Below are 22,259 nucleotides of genomic sequence, written 5' to 3'. Positions count from 1 at the left end.
CCCCTCAGTGAAGAATTCCTAATTCCTATCCCAGCTCTGCCATGCATGTGCTCTCTGACTTTGGGTGAGTATATGACCCCTGTACCCATTTCCTCATCTATTCGATGGGGAGACAGACACCCCGCCTCACTGAACAGCTCTGAGAATTCCCTAATGTGAGTTTGCCTCTGCTACTCAAATGTACCAAGGTGATACTGAGGGTAAACACCGCGCTCTCCTCTGTAATCACTGAGACACACACCAAGTGCGAACCATAAACTTTTATTAATGGAAAATGGAATGCCTCGTTAACAGAAACCTTGTCTTAAAAATGGCAGAACACATTTATTTTTTTTTAAAAAAAAGTGAATTCACATTGTATTGAGCTACAACATGGTGGCAGGATTTGCTTTTGTTTCTTAAAATATCCCACAAGTTCAAGGTAACCCTAAGAGATTCAACAGTCCATCTGTCCAACAGCAGGACACGCAGAGTGGGGTGGGTCTAGTAGCGGCGGGTGAAATGAGGGTATGGGTGAGGGTGAGGGTGGGGGTGCGGGACTCTGCTGCCCCGGTCCTGGCCGGCCAGTCCTCCACCGTCTAGGCCTCCGGCAGGCACCATGTGACCCTGGGAATGCCCGCTGTGTGCAAAGCCGCCTCGCCTAGGAACAAAGGCACATGTTGGTCCCGGAAGCATCTCGCATTCTGTGTCGCTGTGCAGCAAACGGCGGCTCTGAAGCCTTTAGAGCCCTTTGACTTTTTCCAGATGAGAAAAATCATAATCACAGGTTGCATCTCAGGGAAGAATGTTATTTGCATAAGTCGCCAAGAGCTACTTTGGGGGTTTTTAAAACATTCGACCCAGGACGCTGATAAAACACGCAGAAAGAGAGGAAGTGAGGAGCAAGACAAAGCTTCTTACCCCGATATTCCGCCCCGATTTGCCATGTGCCCTGGGCCCGAGGGCCCAGAAAGACCCCTCTCACCACCTGGAAGAGAAGAGTTTTGCCAATACTCCCTTCTCGGAAGCTCTGGAAAAGCGGGGGGCGGGGGGGGGGCAGCTGCACGGCTCTGGTCTCTGGAGAGCTCTGGGACTGTGGCCACCCCCACCCTGGAGCCCCTTCCCGACCCACAAGCAGTCAGCCCATACCTTGCCACCGCAAGTGCTCCCGGCCCGCCGTGCCTGCATCCACTGTGCCTGGCCAGGTGCGCTCCTGATGCTCTTCGAGCCTTGGATTGTGTTCCACCCAGTCACGTCCACCCCTTTGCCAAAACAAAAAGCAGATACACAAATGTCCCACTGGGCGGCTAAGGTGAGGTGCGGCGTGGATGATGTGCCCTACTGCCAAGGGTTTCTTAGAGAAGTGGGCAAAGAATAGAAACAGACGCTTCCCCAAAGGATACACGTGGCCAGGAAGCACATGAGAACATATTCAGCACAGCTGACATCACAACCACACAAGTGAGACGTGAGACACCACCTCTTCCCCACTAGGATGGCTGTTATCAAAAAGACAGACAATGCCAAGTGTTGGTGAAAATGTGGAGAAACACAGATGGGAACATAAAATGCTGCAGCCTCCTTGGAAAACAGTGCAATGGATCCTTAAAAGGTTAAACACAGACCATGTGACCCAGCAATTCCACTCCTAGATGTCTGAAAGAACGCTAAACACGGGTTTATACAAAAACTTGGTCACTGAAATTCCCGTCGTAGCACAGCAGGTTACAAATCCGGCTAGTATTCATGAGGATGCAGGTTTGATCCCTAGTCTCTCTCAGTGGGTTAAGGATCTGGTGTTGCCTTAAGCTGTGGTGTAGGTCACAGATGCAGCTTGGATCTGGCCATTGCTGTGGCTGTGGTGCAGGATGGTGGCAGCTACAGCTCTGATTTAACCCCTAGCCAAGGAACCTCCACATGCTGTGGGTGCAGCCCTAAAAAGACAAAAAAAAAAAAAACAATCAAAACAAAACCCAACAAACTTGGACACTAATGTTCTCAGCAGCATAATTCTCTTAACAGTCCAAGAGTGGCAACCACCAAAGTGTCCATCCACACACTGGAATATTTATCGGCCATGAAAAGGAATGAAGCACTAACACTTGCTAAAAACACAGATGGGCCTTGAGATCATGATGTTCAGTTAGAGAAGCAGACACAGAAGGCTTCCTTCTGTGTGAGATTTCACTTCTGTGATAAACTCAGAACCAGCAAGTTCAGAGACAGAAAGCAAGTTAGTGGTTGCCAAGAGACTGGGGAGTGACTGCTAATGAGGTTTTCTTTTGGTGGTGATGAAAATGCTCTGAAATTGTGGTGATGGGTGCATTAACTGAATACTGAAAGTCAACTGTACACTTTATGTGAGTAAAATGCGCAGCGTGTGGAGAGCGGTTTCTTTGGGCTACCTGAGATGCTGTCTCTGGGCTTCAGTCCTAATTTTGCTCCAAGTAAAAATTAACTCTCAAAACAAACAAACAAGTGCAGCATGTAAATGAGAGCTCAAAGGAGCTCTTTTAAAAAGTTTCAGGAGTTCCCGTCATGGCTCAGATCCCTGGCCTTGCTCAGTGGGTTAAGGATCCGGCGTTGCTGTGGTGTTGGCCAGCAGCTACAGCTCCCATTGGACCCCTAGCCTGGGAACCTCCATACGCCTCGGGTGCGGCCCTAAAAAGCAAAAAAATAAAAAAATAAAGTTTCAGAAAGAAATGCTCTGAGATGAAAATCCAAACACAGTTCCGACATGCTGGTACCAACAGCCCCTGAAGACTGTCCAGGAAAGCTTCCCAGACTTAGGCAGAGTATGGAAGGATGAGTGCACTGGCCACCAGCTGACCACCACTCCAAGGCCCAGGACCAGGAACCCAGCAGACAGATCCCCAATACCTCTCTGCAAGGGTGAGCGTGCCCCCAGGCATGTGTAGCATCTGCCATTGTGTGAAAGCCACCCAGTCACACAGTAACACTGCTCAGTGCTATGTTCTGCCTAAGCAGGTACTCTCCCATTTAAATATAAGGCAAAGCGGATTAAACGATCTTAAAGGACCAAATTTTAAGTAGACTTCTAAGGATCAGACCAGCACCCCAGTTTTAGAGTAACACCTGAAAACCCACCTGGAGATGTAATAGAAACTTCTGGTATCCCTAATGGCAGCCTTACTTATGTTTGAAGACAACTTCAAGGGGTGGAGTAAAGTTTCCCTACTACTGACAGGAACAAGTCTTAGATGGCTTCAGGGCTGTCTCCTTCAGCAGGCAAGGCTCATGAGGGGACATTCATACCTAGGGGTGAACCTGGACACATCAAGTCAGGCAGAGCAAGTTTGGGCAAGGTGACAGGTGCACATGACAAGTTCACTTTTAGATTAGCCAACCTCTGACCTGGTGCAACAGAGATGCTTGGCCCCGCTGTGGCCTGCCTGCTAACCTGGGTGGAGGCGGGGGCCCCCGGCCCTCACTTATCCTCTTGTCAGAGCCGTAGCCCCCCCAGCCGTCTCGGGAGTCCCGGCCGTGGCGCTCTGGTGGTCCTCCGTGGCCGTGGCGGTCGTCTGAATAGTGCTAGAAGACACAAGAGGGACAGGGCAACTCCAGCCACACCACTACTGGACAGGCCTGCAGCAGGCTCACCTTCTAGATCTTGCCGACCTGCAGACCCTGTCTCAGTGGTCAGTGGTATGGCTCTGCACCCTCAGCCACCCTAGAGACCTGCCCAGGTCCCTTTTGACACTTCCTAATCTCCTCCTCACTTAAAACCCCAATCCCCCACTAGAGCGCCACAAAAAGGGCCAGTGAAGGGCTCCTCCTGCTCTGTGAGCATGGAGAGCCCCCCTCTTTGGGGTCCACTGAGAAGAGTTACTTAGACCCTAAAGAATCAGGACATGTGCTCCTTGCTGGTGACAGGTGGGCTTTTCCCACACCACTAGGATGGGCCAGTGCTCTCATATCCCTCTGTTCATAGTAACATGGAGGTGGCATGGGCCTCTCACAATGACGCCCAGAGGCAAGTACCACAGGTGGGGGTGGTTCAGAACCCCTGGCCAGTGACACTATAACATTCTCTCAAAACACACACCCCTATTTTTAAAAAGCCACAATTGTGATACCGCCCCCCACCTTTCTTGTGGCGGTCTCCCACATCCTCTGATACCCTAGGCACCCCTCACAGGGTACCTGCAGACCACAGGAGACAAAGGGACCCACACCAGTACCAGAAACAAAGGAACACCCTAAAACATGAGCTAAATGACCCCTTAACATGCTGCCTTAACATGCTGCCGCTAAGCCCCCATTTGGGGGATCCAGCAGTGCCTAGACTTGAAGGCACTCTAAACAAGTAGGTAACCAGGTATCTCTTTATTCAGTTTCTCCTGAATAAAATGAAGAACATGCCCTTTGTAGACTCACTAAACAGGGAGCAATCAATTCTGTGAATACGTACTCATTAGCCAGAACTGCCATGGCCATGCTCCCACCCAGCCCACGAAAGCAGGCACCCCCCCCACCCCCGTCTTGGTGTCTGGCTTTTACTCACCTGCCCATCTCGCTCTCCCATCACTGACCTTGAACCTTCCCTCCTGCAAAAGGGAAATATCTCATTCCAATGGCAGCTGATGGCTCCATACAACATTGCTATAAGGCCACACAAAAAGAGTTCCACAATTGGGGTACTTATCCTCTTTCACCACATAAAAACTGTAATTTGCTGGCCTGAAAAAAAATGCTGGCTCACATCTAAAGGCTGTTTCCTGGGGTTGGGAATGAAGTCGGATCCTAAGAAGGTGGGAATGAAGGTTTTGCTAAACTAAAATCCCTCGGAGGGGGTCTCAGAAGTAGAGATCCACACCATGAAGCCAAGGCCTAACTTACCTATGGCCTGGTGACAAATGGGGTAATTAAGAAAGCCTTGGAGGCTCCCTAACCTCTGGTTTGACCCAACATGCATGACTCATATCACATCTCAAACCAATTCCAGCTATAATTAATTAAACAAGGGCTTCTCAGCCATCTTTCCCTTGTTCTCCCTTCCCTTATGGAGGAGCTAATGAGCAATGAAATGGCTCAAGGATATGCAGCCCAGGGGAGCCCGAAGAGAAACCTAAAGGGAGAATTCTTAAACTGGAAAATCGAGGGCTGCCTTTCTAATAAAGAAGATATAGTCCTCATTACAAAAAGTACTAGCAAAACCCAACCCAGACCTTTGAAACACAAAGAAGGCCTATCAGGACCTATGCTATGTTCCACAGTCAGCTCTCTTTACACATGCTGGTATGAACCCCTGCTGATGGCTCAGGTGGGTCATACCCTTTCTCTAAATTGCTTCCTCAACTGTATTACCAAGGGGGCCGGGCCATGCCCTCCTCCAAGCCTTGTGCTCCAGAGCAACTCATGCTGGTAGGAGGGGTAGAGAGACGGAGTGCTGTGGAGTGACCCTAGGGAGCAGTGTAACCCAGAGCCTGGGCCATGCCCAAGAGAGGTTAGTGTGGGGGATGCCAAGGCTCTGGTCCTGCCCAGGGCCCGTATGTCCTATCTGTAAGAGGACAGGGCATGAAACGAGATCTGAGGTGCCTTCCTGCTAGACAAGGCAAAGATGCCACCAATTCCCAATGTCCTGCTTAAGGTCTCTTTTTAAATCCCTTATGTGGTGGTCAGAGACGTGCACTAGGAGGCTCAGACAAGAGAACAGATGGAGACTGATTCTTGCTATAGGAGAGGAGCAGGGACTGACCTGTCAGCCACGTGATCCTGGTACTGGCCCCGGTCACGATGATCAAAGTCGTGGAAGCGGTGGTCAGGCCGAGGGAAGTCCGGGCGGTATCTGTCCTCCATGGCCATACGCTTTCCTTCAGGCCAATAGGTGTCATCTCGCCTAGTATTTATTTTAAAGAGGATGCAAATTTCATTGATGAAAGGAAACGAGAGAAAAAAGAAAGGTGGAGGTGGGGAGGAAGCGCTCTCTCCAGACCCAGTATCATTTAAAATGTCCTGCAGGGCTAATCTCTAAACATTCAATCATTATCACTTTGATTTGATAAATTAAAATCCCCCAAACTGCCAAAAGGCATACTGGCATTCTCATCTGACACTACTGAAAACAGAACTGCTGTGAACTAATTGTATCACAAGGCTGTTAATACCTTGATCCCCACATGAGCTCAATGCAAGTGAAATGAAATATTTGATTCTTCTGGAACGACATTCAGAGCTGCCACATTTTCACCTTCTCGCCTTCTATGGTAACCTGAACCTCCCTCTGAGTTTTTGCAAAAGCAAAGGAAATTAGATCAGGTGATAGCAAACTACATACAACTCAGGATGGTATCCAATTATCTTCTTCCTGATTTCTACCAGAAAATTAGGCTCATGGGTGGTGGGGTGACAGGTGACCGTCAATTAAGCAGCTCAGAGAAGCTGGAGACCAATAAACCTACTTTCTGAATCAGAAGGCAATCTCCTTTTCCATAGTGCTGACCCTGTGCCTCTCCCTCTAGGAGGACAAGCGAGCCCCACAGAGCGGTGGTGAACGCGCCCCCGCCCCCCCCACCAGCGCAAAGCTTGCCTGGTTGTTGCCTACACACTCAAACTGTGTGAGCCACGGTGGGAGTAATGGGACAACTTAAGCAAAAGCATCACAAACCCTTCAGCAAGTGGCAACTACCAAGACTCTCTGAATAAACTGGCTGGTAAAAAGAAGGCAAGGGCACGGAGGTGTTAGCAACGAGTTCTGCAAAAGCATCCAGGAGCCCAGATTCCCTCTCCAACATCTCCGACTCTCCACGCTAAGGTGGACAGGAGCAAAAGCAGCCGGTCCAACGTTTAGAGGACCACCTCCCCCCGCTGCAGGTGCAGGCGCGGGGGTGGCGTCGGGGTGGGATGGGGCTTACCGTACGTCGTCGTAGGGCCTCCTGAGCACTGGCCTCCGCTCTTGCTCATAACGTAGCTGTTCTTGTTGGCGCCGCAGCTCCTCACGCTCGCGGTGGATGCGCTCCTGCTCCTTCCTCCGCTCGCGCTCCACACGCATGCGCTCCCGTTCCAGCCGCTCCCGCTCCATGCGCTCGCGCTCAAGGCGCTGCCGCTGGCACTCAAGCTGGAGCCGCTCCCGTTGCAGCCGCGCCTTCTCCTTCCGCTCGTGGAAGGCCTCCAGGCGCTGCTCCCGCTCCCGCTGCTCCCGCTCTCTGAGGGAACACAGGAAGGCCACCCTGACTGGTGGCATCCAGTGATCCAGGTGTCTTCCTCCCGACGGTGCCTGGAAACTTCCAGCTCCCAGATGTTAAGTGGTTCCCCTCAAGCCCCCAGGCAGTGGGCACCAACCCACTCCTGCTAAGCAGGCTCTGGATAAGCCAGAAACCCCAACCTCATAACCTCATAAAAGCAAAGCCAAGGGTGAGCTGGGAGGCGGGTGTGTGGGTGTGGGTGTGGGTGTGTGTGTGGGTGTGGGTTGCCGAGGAGACAATTGAGCTGGGGGGGGGGTGTGGATGGGTGTGTGTGTGTGTGTGTGTGTGTTGCCGAGGAGACAACAGAACTTCAAGCCTCAGGTTCAGACCAGGAGGACCTGGCTCAAACAAACCAAAATGAAGCAGAAAAGTAAGAAAAACAAAAAAAGTAAGAAAAACAAAAGGATAACTGCTACTCAAAAAGCTGGGCACAGAGAAAATGGAGACATGGATGAGGGCAGCTTTCTCTGAGAAGGGACAGTTAGCGATGTACAACGAGCAACCTTTTTTCACCCCTTCCCTCTAAAAAGGCTGTATCTTTTTTATTTTTTGGCCGTGCCTTTGGCATGTAGAAGTTTCCTGGCCAGTGATTCAACCTGCACCATAGCGGCAACCCGAGCTGTTGCAGTGACGACACCAGATCCTTGACCTGTGGTGCCACAGAACTCCAAAAGGCTGTATTTTTAATGAACGTGTCATTTTGAAGAGACCCAAGAAGGTATGGGGATAAGATAAAGCCAGGCACAAGCAAAAGGGACCAAGGTCTCGCATCCCCGGCCACTGCACATCAAGAGCTAAGCAGGGACTGGATAGCCACTTGTCACGCCCTCCCACAGTGCCTGGAAAGGCTCTAAACCAAATGTAAGCCAGCTGAAAGTAAAAGAGTGACCAAGAAGCCTCCCAAAGTGCTTTTACTTTTGAAAACTATATGCAGAGGCTGAAGTCACACTATTTTAGAAAAGCAAATGATCCACATTAGCTCAAGGAAGTTTCCCAAACACTGCAACATGAAGCTTTTGCTTCACTGAGCAATATTTGCGGGAACAGCAACAAGGGAGCTCTAGATGGCCCCATGTGAATGAAATGGCAGAACATGAAAGTGGAAATGACAGGTCAGTTCCAATAAGCCATCTCCTCAGCAAAGGGGAGTTTGGCACAGAATGTGGCTGTGGGAACACCGCTGCCTGAAAATGCGAGGGAGCACAGACCTTTCAGGAGTGAAGATAAGAGTTTCTGCGTTGACTCACAGCTCTAAGAGGCCAGCATATCCCTGGGTGCTGTGTTTGATCTAATTTATGTGGAAGGGTTTGCCAGGGAAGACGGAGGCCTTAACCCTAAGGACCTTTCTATCAAAGCCACACGTGGGTATGCCCACTACCTGGGCCAAGGTACAACTTCAGCCAGAGGAGATACTGCTGAGCAGAAATGGGCTCTGATGAATGTCACAGGACTACTATGGACCAGTGTGAACCCTCGTCTTTCAGTCTCAGGAAAAACACAGGAGGAAGCCATCAAGTCCACGGCCACACAGGCAACTCGCTTGGGAGAAAGGACGACCATCTGGGGAGGAAACCATGCACCTGCCAGCCTTGCTTGACTCCACTCACCGTCGCCTCTCTGTCTCTCGGATTTCCCGTTCCCGCTGCCTCTGGCGTTCTCGTTCCCTTTGCTCTTTGATTTTATCAAATGACAAGATGTCTCTCTTCTCTTTGCTTTCCGATTTGCGATCCTGACTCTTAGAGCTCTGTGTACCAAAATTGGTTTATTAATGTCAGAAAAGTGATTATGACAAATGCACGATGAAAGTTAACTATGCATGTCTCAACTAGACTAAGACTCTTCAGTCCCACATTGTTTACATGCAGACCCCAGCACAGGCTGCCTCGCTCCACACCTGAGTTACACGGCCAGTCTTGCTTTCAAATGTTCAAGAGGGCATTAATGAAGACAAAAGGTGGAGTGAAATCTCAGCAGTTTTTCTGGAGTAGCAGAACCAAGCACTCTGCATTATCCAGAGCAAAACGAGGCTCCTCAGAGGCACAGGGCATGTGCACACAATGCCACAGCAGCCCAGCCGTTCAGTGGGGAAGCTGTCAAGCCAGCTGTTGGGACAGCTGGATGATGGGCTGCATTTTCTACTCCTCAACTGTTGGCTCAGGCCTCAGGCAGGTGGCCTCAAAAAAATGACAAGCCAAAGGCACTTTAAAGTAAAATAGCACTCCCAATAAAAAATAAAGCTCTAACAGGCAATTCCATTTCTGGGATAAGGGAGGAAACATTAACAACCCACTCCCATTTCTGAGGTTCTCCAAGGCTAGGACTCCCAAACTGGCCACAAACCAGATTCTCCCAGAAGTTTTTATGTACCTTAAAAGTCAGAGCTCCCTGCAGACCCACTGCTTCAGAACCTCCAGGGAAAGGGCCTGGGAGACATTTTTTAAAAGCTCCTAAGCTTATTTTCTTATTTAGCTCACAAAGGGGCAAAAACACCAATAAAAGACAAAGCAATCCATGAAAAAGTTAGGCAAAGGTCATAATCAAGTATTTTACCAATGGAGCTGGGCAAGGGGAGAGAGGGAGACACAAAGAGGACGACCTCATTACAAGGACAGAAAACCCAAACCATCACAATGACCTTCAAGATGGGCAGAGTTTAGAATCTGATCCCACATACTGCAGGATGGAGTGAGGAAGGACAGACACACCCTATGTTTCAGGGTGTGGATGCGATCTATTGGGGAGGCCAGCACGGCAGTGGAGTTCCTGAACTGGACTCCTAGGTTCACTTACTAGCAGCCTGGCACACATCACACACTCAATGAACGTTTAGTATCCTTATGGTTAAGTACTTAAGGCTAATAAGCACCTTTCTGTTAGACACTCTGATAATATCTATCACAACGAATAATGTGCTGGCAGCTTTGGACCAGCACTGCCAAGAGGCGTGCTGCCCCATCCCAGTCTCCAACAGGAGATGTGGAACCAACCAAGTGTCTTGTCACTAGGGACTGGTTAAAATGATGGCAGTGCATCCATAAACTGAATCATATGAGCTTTACAAGGAAAAGCCACACACCACCACCTGGATGGATTTCAAGGACATCACGCTGAGGGAAGAGGCCAATCTCAAGAAGTCCCAGTTCCAAGATTCCATTTATACCCAGGGATGGGTATTATACCCTTACCCATCATTTTCACAGTGATGACATGCTGGCGACGTAAAACAAGTTAAGAGGTTTCCCTGGGTTGGGGAAGGGCTCTTGGGGTGGGTATGACAATAAAGGGGGACCAAGGAGGATGGCTTTGTGCTGATGGACTAGTTCCATACCTGGACTGTGGCGGCAGCCGCACAAATCTACACTGATGATAAAATGTCCTACCTAGCACCATACACACCCCCTATGCCACTAACGAAACCAAGTGATGGATTCCCGGAACGTTCATTTTTTCTGCATTCATGAAAAGAGCACTTCTCTCCTTATTGTTTAGTTAGAGCCTTCGGCTGGGATGCAGAGGGTTTTGTTTTCCAGAGTGGAAAAAGCAAAACAGAGAAGCAATTAGCTTGTCCAGCGGTGTGTACCATGTAAGCAATGAAGCACATTCTCTAATAACATGGAGGACAGTTTTAGGGTGAACTCTACTTTTCGTTTTGGTTAATTTAATAAAAGACTAGAAAAGCAACTAAAGAAAATAAATAAAGTGCTATTAGATTAACAGAGTAGAATCTGCCTTCTGACTTGAAAAGCCCTGGGTCTTGCCCATTCTATCGGATCTGTGAAGCAGTTCTCCTTCTAGAAGATGGTATAACCTGACAGAATTTGCTGGGAGCTCTTGTGAGAGCAAACAAGGTTAAGTATTGTTTTGAAATAAGTTTTAGAATCTAATTCATGTCTGTACATATCATTTAAGTAGTTAACAATGTGCCTCTTGAGTACTTCAAAGAACTCTTAACATTGTACTCATAACATAAATCAAAGTGGTTGTTAAACCACCATCAAAAATGGCTGGACTTGAGAGGCAGAAGCAATACTTACTCTCTCTTTTGACCTGCTTGTGGTTTTCACACTAATGACAGGCTCCCCTTTCGATTTATCCATCACGACTGTTCGTTCCATTCCTCTGCTTCCTTCAGGAAAAAACACAGCAATCTATAAAAAACATGCTGACACCCTCACTTCTGATTGCAGGCAGCACCCAGCCTGACACTGCATCGACTGACTGATGCTAAGCTCTGGAGCCTCTGCACCCCATCTTTCTCTTCACTGTGACATAAAGTCAGCACTGCCAAGAGAGCAACATTGGGTTTGAGGCAGATGGTGCCCCCTGACAGGCCTTTGCTCATCTGGAATGAAGCGGCGTGATTTGCCCACATCTTAGGATGTAGATGTGAGTCAAAGTGCATTCTGCAACTTGGGCACAAACACATCCAACCTGCAGGCTGCTTTCACCCCCACACTAAATCCCAGTGGCTCCAAGGAAAATTAACACCAATCTGTATTCCTCCCACATGTTCTGGAGTGCTTTGCAAAACCTGGGCCCTTGTACTCTGAATCAGACACTGACGCTCTGAGGGCCCCCCCCAGATGGGTGGGCTGCCCTCATTCATCTACTGCAATAAAGGCTTCCAAACCAATCTTCCCCTCAATGACACAATAAGCAGGCTCTAAACACCGAAACAATTACTGATTTAGGGAGATTTACAATATTTGAGGAACATTTTAAAAACACATTCCTCTCGAGACTGCTGGTAAATTACCCCAAGCACTTAAGATGTAACTTGTAATGTGCAGAACTGAATTTCAAGGCTCCAGATGGCTGGGTTTTGTTTCTGTTTTATGGGGGGGGGGGAGGGGTTGGTTTTATTTTTTCCACAAAATGTTCTGTGGAGCCTCATGCAAATCTGAGTGTGCACAGCACAATAAACTTTGATAAAACGACAACAGAGGTGGCATGCTCCAAGTGCAACTACTTCAATAGGTATAGACATTCTAAGATTTTAGTTTTCTGTGTTTCAAAAAACTGTATCTGGTTTTAACATAAATGCAGAAAAATTTGATTACACACATGCAGAACTGCATGGAATTAGTCACAAGAACTAAGACACCTCCCTCTTGCATATCCCACACTCTCTTTTTGTCAGAGATTCAGGAAAATCAACAACCCAGGTCATGGAGCCACCTATAAACATATATCCCAACCAGAAAAGCTTCAGATTTCTTACGTCACAGAGAAACTCCTTTAAGCCATGTCATCACCTGAAGCTCTGTCATTGCCTGAGGCACAGCTCAATAAAGTCACCTAGCTTGCTGTGCTCCCTGGCTCCAAGCAACCCACTTGAAAGACTCTCATTACCTGATTTGGTGACTCTGGAGCGATTTGTAGGTCCTGGTTTCAGCTCATCTTCATCTTTTTCTTCCTTTTTAATCTCTTCAGGCTTTTTTTCCTCCTTTTTCTCACTCTTCTCTTCCTTCTTAATTACGGTTCTAAAAGAACATGGTTATCAAACTTGAGTTCCAGAGATTCTAACAGAAGCAGTTTACACTTAGACTTCCACACAAAATAAAACCTATTTGAAAACTGTGGTAGTGATTACTACTCTCTTTCTTTTGTTTCTGGCTACCCCTGAGGCATGGAGAAGTTCCTAGGCCAGGGATTGAAGCAACCACACCAACCACAGGAGCAACCCTGGCAGCAGCAGTGACAACACCATATCCTTAACCTGCTGCCTCACAAGGGAACTCTAATAATACCCTCTCTGGATAGAGGCCGTATTCCTACTAAGTTACCTGCGACATCTAGAAACATACTGGATGAAACTGCAGGCTTGGGTTTGCGGTGGCAGGGGGTGGAGGGGTGGTTTCCAAAATGCTAGAGGCACCGGTATGTCAATCAGACCCGAAAGCGTACATGAGAAATACTCCCAACTATGTAGGAAAGCTTGTTTAAAAAATGAACTTTGTTTCATTTTGCATGTGTGCAATATTATTATTATTATTATGTCTTTTTAGGGCCACACCCACAGCATATGGAGGTTCCATAGGCTAGGGGTCGAATCAGAGCTATAGCTGCTGGCCTACACCATAGCAACATGGGATCCGAGCCGCGTCTGCAACCTACACCACAGCTCACAGCAACGCCGGATCCTTAACCCACTGAGCAAGGCCAGGGATTGAACCCACATCCTCATGGATGCTAGTCAGGTTTGTTAACCGTTGAGCCATGACAAGAGCTCTTGTACAATATTATTTTTAAGTTTTGTAAGGAAAAAGTTTTTTCCTAATAAAACATTTAATATAAATAAAACAGAATGGATTTAGAAGTTCCTGCTGTGGCCCAGCAGGTTAAGTACTAGATGTTGTCTCTATGAGGATTTGAGTTCAATCCCCAGCCTCGTTCAGTGGGTTAAAGATCAGGCATTGCCACAAGCTGCTGTGTGGGTTGCAGATGTGGCTTGGGTCTCTTGTGGCTGTGGCACAGACCCCAGGTGCAGCTGATTCGACCCCTAGCCAGGGAACTTCCATATGCTGCAAGTAATGGCTGTGAAAAAAAAAAGAAGGATGGAAGCACAGTACAAGGATGGGTGGTACCCTTTACCCTGACCACCCACACACAGCTGGTAATTTCTACACATTTCAGGGGAGGTAAAATGGCATGTAATATGCCAGCAAATATGGAAACTGTTAGTACCATTTCAGCTGAAGGCAGTTTTAGTCTAACCAGTGACATAAATCATTGTGGCCATTCAAACCTGTCTCCCTTATTTCCTACTACTGTTTAAGGCAATTAAATTCCAAACTTATTAAATGCCCACTGTGTGCCAGAGTCCAGGACTGGAAAGCCATGCTCCTTGGGGTCCACTAATAAGCACTTCCTGCCCCCTCTTTGCACCACCTAAACTTCCAGAGCATGGAGCTGTCATCTTTAAAAATTGTATTTGAGAAGTATTTTAATTAAAAAAAATTGATGGTGTCTATCAGAATTGGTAATTGTAAACATCTGTAGCATACTTTCCTTCTAAAAAAGAAAACACTAATAGAGACATTTCCATGACAACCACCACGTCTTCGCTGTCAAACATTTGGTTCCACCCCTCCTGGCTTTATAGGCATGCTTGTAACCATGATGCCCACAGTGATGGGCATTTTATATTTCTTAAGGCTTACATAGTGGGAGGACACTTGTACACTGCTCTGCAAGGCCTTCCATCTCGCACTCTGCCAGGTAGGCTGTGTGGACATGGCACAGAGGCTGTGGGTCCTTTCAACTGCTGCACAACAGCCCACTGTTTCTAACCCGATTCCCTTCTGACAGGCTAGAGACTGCGCCAGTACGACACAACTGCAAATAAAGCCACCAGGAATCATCCACGGTATGCCTCTTCCAACTATTCGGGGGCAGTGCCTTCTCCCTCCCAGCAGACCTAAAAAGATGTCTTGAAAGGAGACGCCCCCTACTTGTTCCATACTCATGTGGCACCTTTGTGTTAGACACAAAGGACCTTCCTGATAACACTAAGTTAAAAGGCAATTTCTAAAAAATACATGTGTAGGCAAGAGTAGAGAGATACACACCGAAAACTGTCAGTCCTGGGTAGTGGGATTATACTTGACATACGTGTGTGCTTGCTTTTTTTTCCTCCTTGGCTGTGCCCACAGCATATGGAAATTCCTGGGCTAGGGACTGAAGGCACAGCACAGCAGCGACCAGAGCTGCTGCAGTGACAACACTTGATCCTTAATCTGCTGCGCCACAAGGGAACACCTTTGTGTGCTTTCGAAATGGCAATTACATAAAAACCACGATTCATCCAAGATAGCAAAGGGAAGCCAGCACCTTGGAAAAGTTTCTCTATTTCACTTAGGCTGACTACCAAACCTAGAAATTCTTCAAATGAAAGGTCAGTGAGTGTGTTCACTGGAGGAGAGAACAAAGTTAAAAACACTTAGCCCCCTAGGCAAACCATGAAGCAGTTTGGTTTCAAAATCCTTAGGCTCATCACCCAATTTAAGCAGCCCTGCACCAGAGGGCAGGCCTCTCATCCCTAACTCACCTGGGGCCAGGCACTGCTCCTTTCTAGCTGTCTCTCCTTCCACAGAGCACAGAGCTCATAGCATTGTTCCAGGGACTCTGGAAACCGCCCAACACACTAGTAATTTTACATCCCCTTCCTTTTCCCATAAGCATGTCTCACTTTTATGATTAGAACAACCTACGAATGAAATGCATCTTGAAACATTAAGAATACCAAGAACGGAGTTCTCTCGTGGTACAGCCAGTCAAGGATCTGACATTATAACTGCTGTGGCTTGGGTTGTTGCCATGGTGTGGGTTCAATCCCTGGTCCAGGAATTTCCATATGCTGTGGGCATAGCCAATAAAAAGAGAAAGAGATAATGGCAAGAACTCCCAACAGTTCCCTGTGTTCTGCCAATAAGGGTTTTTAGCACTACTGATAGAATTTGTCTCTTCAGAGAAGAAGCTAATAAAACCATAATCTCACCCAAAAATATAAGAAAGCTAATCTGACATTCATTTCTCACAGGTTTACAAATTCCACTCTGGCCCTGATGACGATAGACAAATACATCTTTATTTTTAATTTCTGGCTATGCCTGCTGCATGCAGAAGTTCCCAGACCAGGAATTAAACCCACACCACAGCAGCAACCCAAGCCACCAGAGTGACAACATCGGAACCTTAACCCACTGCACCACAAGGGAACTCCGAAATTACATCTTTAAAAAAGTTTAACTTATGAGTACTGTGATGCCCACAGATATGTTACTTAACTATAAATTCTCTCTTTTTTTTTTTCAGCCATACCCGTGGCATGAGGAAGTTCCTGGCCCAGGGATCAAACCCGTGCCACATCAGTGATGTCAGGTCCTTAATCCACTGGGCCACTGGGAAACCCCTAAATTGTCTTATATTAAAAAAAAAAAAAAAACCTGGACAACAAAATTACCATTAACACTGACATTCTCATCAAAGGGTTCTATTTTTTAGCGTATGAGTGGACCTAGAAATGAAAACAAATTATGCTGAGAATATAAATTTAAAGCACTCAGCATTCTGAGAATGAAACCCTATCAAGAATTTCACCAAAGCCTACCTCCTCAAAAAGACAAACCTATAGTTTCAATAAAATTATCAATAGGGAATGCCTGCTTTGAAAGACCTGTCCCCATTTTCATCCTGATTAAAGATGTATATTACCACCTTTATAAAAATAGTATAGCCAACCTGTGGTTCCCATACTACTGTGCCAAGGTACACCAGGACAGCTGAACCCACGAGTGCCCTGGGATATTTTAAATTTCTGAGAGAAAAACACAGAAATACTTGATATCTGTCAAACAAACACTGCATGGACTACTAGCTTGAGATCCCTTGTTTCAAGACTAGGTCAGGCTACATTCCTCTGGATGATGCTGTATCTTTGCGAAGCTAGGATTCTGCAGCTGCTGTGGGTAAAAGCAGGAACTACACAAAAATGAGTCTGGAGCATGAAATGATTCCAAGGTTTAAAAGGCCTGCCAGGGCTCAGAATGTCAAGAATGAAGTAAGAATACAGCCGATTCTTGAACAACATGGGGATTAGGGGTGCTGACCCTCCAGTCAAAAAAGCCACATGTTACTTTTTAATTGGCCCTTCCTTTTTTGGTGGGGGGTGGTCTTTTTAGTGCCACACCAGTGGCATATAGAAGTTCCCAGGCCAGGGGTCCGACTGGAGCTGTAGCCGCTGGCCTACACCACAACCACAGCAACACCAGATCTGAGCCACATCTGCAACCTACACTATGGCTCAAGGCAACCCTGGATCCTTAACCCACTGATCGAGACCAGGGATCGAACCTGCATCCTCATGGTTATTAGTCAAATTGTTTCCGCTGGAGTTTCCATCATGGTGCAGTGGCAATGAATCCGACTAGGAACCATGAAGTTGCGGGTTTGATCCCTGACCTCACTCAGTGGGTATGGCATTGCTGTGAGCTGTAGTGTAGGTCGCAGACATGTCTCGGATTCCACGTTGCTGTGGCTGTGGTGTAGGCCGGCAGCTGTAGCTCTGATTTGACCCCTAGCCTGGGAACATCCATATGCTGCAGGTGTGGCCTTAAAAGGCAATAAATAAATAAATAAATGTTTCCGCTGAGCCTCAAAGGGAACTCCTAATTGGCCCTTCCTAGTCAAGGCTCCTATCTGTGGGCTTTACCATCTCTGGGTACTGAAGTACTTGCTATGTACTACTGAAAAAACTCATGTAAGTGGACCTACACAGTACAAACCAAGGACATATTAGTCTTTCATTCCATGTTATTTTTTTTAACAAACAAACTTGTTTGGATATAAGTGGCAGCAAGATAAAAAAAACCTGAGATTTAAATAAGGAGCTGGTGAGGCTGTCTATGGAAAGGATACATGCTAATTTCATGAGTGATCCTGTGGCTGCCCACCTGCCCTCCTCCCAAGAGAAAGATTTTTAAAAAGCACTTTACTTTTCGATTTTGATCTCCACAGAATGATGTCTGTCAACATTGGACAATTTTTCCTTCTTCACTTCACATTCTTTTCTGTCAGATAGCTTTTTCCCAGCAGGTTCATTTTTGGCCTAAAATACAACAAAAATAAAATGGCTCAGGGACTAGGTCTTCTGGTCTATGAGCTCTGTTGAGTTACAGCACCAAAAACGGCCTCACCTTCTCTACAGAGATCATTCTTCCATGCAGCTCAGTTCTGTGAAGATGGCTGATACACTTTGTAGCCTCGTCGGATGTCGACATGGTGACAAATCCGTAGCACCGAGCCCCAGGGCTGCGGGCATTGGTCACCACTTTGGCCCCAATAACCTTCATGAGAAAGGACACTCTTATTTTCTCATATAAATAACCATACTTTGTGTCAAAAATTATGAGCAGTTAATTCAGCATCAGAATCATTTCTACTTGTTTTCACTTCTCTGGAAATTGCTGCTTCTCATAACTAACTATTAAAGTGGTTTTAATTAATCCTTACATTATCAAAATATAACTGCTTTTGATACAAAACCAGAGTGACACAATACAAACAAGAAAAGCTAAAGACAGGTAAACTTCACGAACCACAACTTGTCAAATCAAAAATCCTTCCCTCTCGGATTTTTTTCTCCAATTCCACTGTACCCATGGAAAGCTGCAGGGATACTGACTGCGAAGTACACTCCATTTTGTAGGCCCAGGCTGAGAACAGCTCTGCCACAGATGCAGGATGCAGAGGGCTTCTGCTTCCAGTAAGAATGCAGCATTTACCCTCCTGCCAGCTGAAACTAAAAACCTGGAGGAAACGTGGGCAACAAGGATTTGCAGACATAGCACAGGACAGGGACCCCTATAAGTGGGGAACACATGAGGCATGTCTCCTACGACTGCTTTGGCCCACTGCTCAGAAGTTGCAGGCCAGGGGAAGAGGAGAAAGTGGGTGAGCAGGTGGTAGGAGCCCTAAGCTGAGCAGATAGAGCTTGGAGTCTGAGGAGATAGAAGACAGTGAGCAAGCAGAGGAGAGGGCCACACAGGGTAATCCTGAGAGGGATAATACCCCTGACCACGCACTTGTGTGAGGTGTCCACCCAGGCTAGGAAGAGACCCACTGGTAAGGGGTAGAGGGACCAATCCCCAGAGCTCACTCAGGACCACAAATGGTTCACTGCTCACAGAGTGAATCCACCAGCTGGACTGGAAGAGCCTGTAACTGCCAGGCGCATCGGGCTGAGGACTCAGAAGGGTATCGCCTCAAGAATAGACAAAGCAGCCCTGAGCTAAAGGCTGCCCTGGACTAAGGAAGCCTAACAACAGACCTCAGAAGGAGCTGGTAACTGAACTGCATCCCAGGAAAAGCTCAAATGCATTTACAGAGATACAGGAGGAACCAGCACCCAATAAGATAAAAGTCATACCACCTGGCATCCCATCAAAAACAGTGAGGTAGCCAAGAAGGAGGAAAATATGGTTCTGATGAAGAAAAAGAAAAAGAAAAAGTCAATGGAAATGACACAATGATAAGATTAGTGGACAAGGAGTTCCCGTCATGGCGCAGTGGTTAACGAATCCGACTAGGAACCATGAGGTTGCGGGTTCGATCCCTGCCCTTGCTCAGTGGGTCAAGGTTCCGGCGTTGCCGTGAGCTGTGGTGTAGGTTGCAGACGCGGCTCGGATCCTGCGTTGCTGTGGCTCTGGCGTAGGCCGGTGGCTACAGCTCCAATTCAACCCCTAGCCCGGGAACCTCCATATCCCGCAGGAGCGGCCCAAAAAATGGCAAAAAAAAAAAAAAAAATTAGTGGACAAGGAGAGCCATATCCTATATGTTCAAGAAGGCAAAGCAACAACTGAGCATGTCAGGTAAGCATCTGGAAATTATTTATACCCAAATCAGGAATTTCTGCTGTGGCACAATAGGTTGAGAATCCAGCTGCAGTGGGCTGGGTTGCTGCAGAGCACAGGTTTGATCCTCGGTCCAGAGTAGTGGGTTAAAGGACCTGTATTGCCACAGCTGCAGCTCAGATTCAATCCCTGGTCCAGGAACTTCCATATACCTCAGATGTAGCCATTAAAGAAACAAAAACAACAGCAACAAGAACCCAAACCCAATTTCTGGAAAGACTACACTAGATGAAACTGACAGCCAGATGCTAGAGAAGGGAAAAATTAGGGAACTTGAAGACACAGTAAGAGAAAACATTAAAAATGAAACTAAAAAAAAAAAGAAAGAAACTGAGAAAAAAGGTAGAAAAATCAAAATGAACCAGAGCAACAGTGTCATGTGGGACAGCTTGCAGAGTCTTCACAGGCAAGAAGCACAGGAAAAAACTTAGCAAATGAAACCAAAGCACATCAGCAGCAAACAGCTCCAAACCAGTGGTAAGGAGAAAATCTTGAAGGCAGCTACAGTAAGATAAAATACATTGCACACCAAAAAGCAAAGATGGAAACAACAGCCAGCTGGCTGGAAAGAATGGAAGCCAGAAGGGGCAGAGTAAACTGTGCCATCTAGGAGAAAACCAGCCAACTTTTAACTCTATACCCAGCAGAACAAAGGGAAGAGAACAACTTTTTCAAACATACAAAAGCTGCAGGAATTCATCGTCAACAACTCTGCACTATAAGATACGCTTAAGGAAGAAGGTGAATGATATTTGGGGGGGGAACTTGGATATACAAAAGGAAAAAAAAAAAGCACCCAAAGTGGTAAACACACATGGGTAACTCAAATCCCATGGCTTGGAGTTCCTGTTGTGGCGCAGTGGTTAACGAATCCAACTAGGAACCATGAGGTTGCGGGTTCAATCCCTGGCCTTGCTCAGTGGGTTAATGATCCCGCGTTGCTGTGTCTCTGGCGTAGGCTGGTGGCTACAGCTCCAAATTGACCCCTAGCCTGGGAACCTCCATGTGCTGCAGGAGCAGCCCAAGAAATGGCAAAAAGACCAAAAAAAAAAAAAATTACTATATGCCTCTGCAGTTCTACACCTAGGCACTTCCCCTGGATAAATGAAAACTCGTGTTTACACAAAATCCTATAAAATAATGTTTATAACAGCCTGTTCATATCACCAAAAACTGGGCACAATCTAAATGTCCTTCAATGTACGAACAGTATGCCCCAATACAGTGGAACACTACTCAATAATGTAAAGGAATAAACCACTGCTACTCAGTAACATGGATGAATCGCAAAGGCACTATCCTGAGTAAAAGAAACCAGTCCTGGAGTTCCCGTCGTGGCTCAGAGGTTAGTGAACCCGACTAGCATCCATGAGGATGAGGGTTCAAACCCTGGCCTTGCTCAGTGGGTTGAGGACCCAGCGTTGCTGTGAGCTGTGGTGAAGGTTGCAGACCAGCTCGGATCCTACGTTGCTGTGGCTCTGCCGTAGGCTGGTGGCTACAGATCCAATTAGACCCCTAGCCTGGGAACCTCCATATGTCACGGGAGCAGCCCTAGAAAAGGCAAAAAGACAAAAAAACAAACAAACAAACAAAAAAAAACCATGGCTTTTTTCCTTTAAAAACAAAACTAGATAAGCAATGAGATCTTGCTGTATAGCACAGGGAACTATATCTAATCACTTGCGAAGAAACATGATGGAGGATAATGTGAAAAAAAATGCATTTAAGTGTATAACTGGGTCGCTTTGCTGTACAGCAGATACTGACAGAACACTGTAAACTAACTATAATTTTTAAAAAAACCCAAAACCAAAACACACAAAAGTCGATACTGCACTGTGTACTTTATTTAACAGAAATAAAGTATAGGTAACATCACAAAGGCTGGGAGGGGGAAATGGCAGTGTGCTGCAGTAAAGTTCTTAAACTATCCAGGAACTGGTATAAAATCAATGGGAGGAGTTCCTGAAGTGGCTCAGTGGTTAAGGAACCCAAGTAGTATCCATGAGGATGCGGGTTCAACCCCTGGCCTTGCTCAGTGGGTTAAGGATCCAGGGTTGCGTGAACTGTGCTATAGGTCACAGACGTGGCTTGAATCCCGTGTTGCTGTGGCTGTGTCGTAGGCCGGTGGCTATAGCTCTGATTAGACCCCTAGGCTGAGAACCTTCATATGCCAAGGGTGTGGCCCTAAAAAGACTAAAACAAAACAAAAAAAAAAATCACTGGGAGACAGTATGTGATAAGTCATAAAATACCTCAAGACAAATGAAACAAAGTACCAAACCAGAAACATAAAGAAACTTATGAGATGTGACAAAAGCAATACTTAGAAGTTCATAGTGGTAAGTGCCTACATAAGGAACAAGAAAAATCTCCAATAAATAACCTAACTTTATACCCCAAGGAACTAGAATTAAACAATTAAACTAGTTGTATATAGTAAATATAACTAATAAACCACAAATCTTAATACACGGAGCAGAATCAAGCAGATAAACAGAAGGAATCCAAGAAGAGACAGATACAAAACACAGAGCAAGACCACAGAATTAAATCCCCCCCCATACCAAAGCTCATTTTGAACGTAAACCTTCCTGTAGGACATTCAAAGTGAAGCTCGGGACATATAAAAGAGCCTGAGACACAGGAGCCCTGGTTCCAG

The 22,259-nt window shown here is 46.7% G+C and overlaps 1 protein-coding gene across 4 annotated transcripts in view; it reads right to left on the bottom strand.

The window, feature by feature from the left end:
• Window positions 1-245: 245 nt before the first annotated feature.
• Window positions 246-22,259, bottom strand: part of SAFB2 (scaffold attachment factor B2) — a 37,601-nt gene continuing 15,587 nt past the window's right edge. For all 4 annotated transcript variants that reach the window (XM_047777400.1, XM_047777401.1, XM_047777402.1 and 1 more), the window contains 12 exons: window positions 17,882-18,031; window positions 17,681-17,793; window positions 12,537-12,667; window positions 11,219-11,310; window positions 8,792-8,928; window positions 6,855-7,145; window positions 5,699-5,839; window positions 4,505-4,547; window positions 3,401-3,531; window positions 1,129-1,241; window positions 901-967; window positions 246-640 (listed from right to left, as the gene is read on the bottom strand). In XM_047777400.1, the coding sequence (XP_047633356.1) occupies window positions 484-640; window positions 901-967; window positions 1,129-1,241; window positions 3,401-3,531; window positions 4,505-4,547; window positions 5,699-5,839; window positions 6,855-7,145; window positions 8,792-8,928; window positions 11,219-11,310; window positions 12,537-12,667; window positions 17,681-17,793; window positions 17,882-18,031 (1,566 nt within the window). In that variant the 3' untranslated portion in view covers window positions 246-483. The remainder of the gene's footprint in view (window positions 641-900; window positions 968-1,128; window positions 1,242-3,400; window positions 3,532-4,504; window positions 4,548-5,698; window positions 5,840-6,854; window positions 7,146-8,791; window positions 8,929-11,218; window positions 11,311-12,536; window positions 12,668-17,680; window positions 17,794-17,881; window positions 18,032-22,259) is intronic.

The sequence above is a fragment of the Phacochoerus africanus genome, chromosome 4 (genome assembly GCF_016906955.1).
Source record: "Phacochoerus africanus isolate WHEZ1 chromosome 4, ROS_Pafr_v1, whole genome shotgun sequence".
Taxonomy (NCBI): Eukaryota; Metazoa; Chordata; class Mammalia; order Artiodactyla; family Suidae; genus Phacochoerus; species Phacochoerus africanus.
The sequence above is the reverse complement of the archived record's forward strand: the minus strand, read 5'-3'. Positions and strand labels throughout refer to the sequence as shown.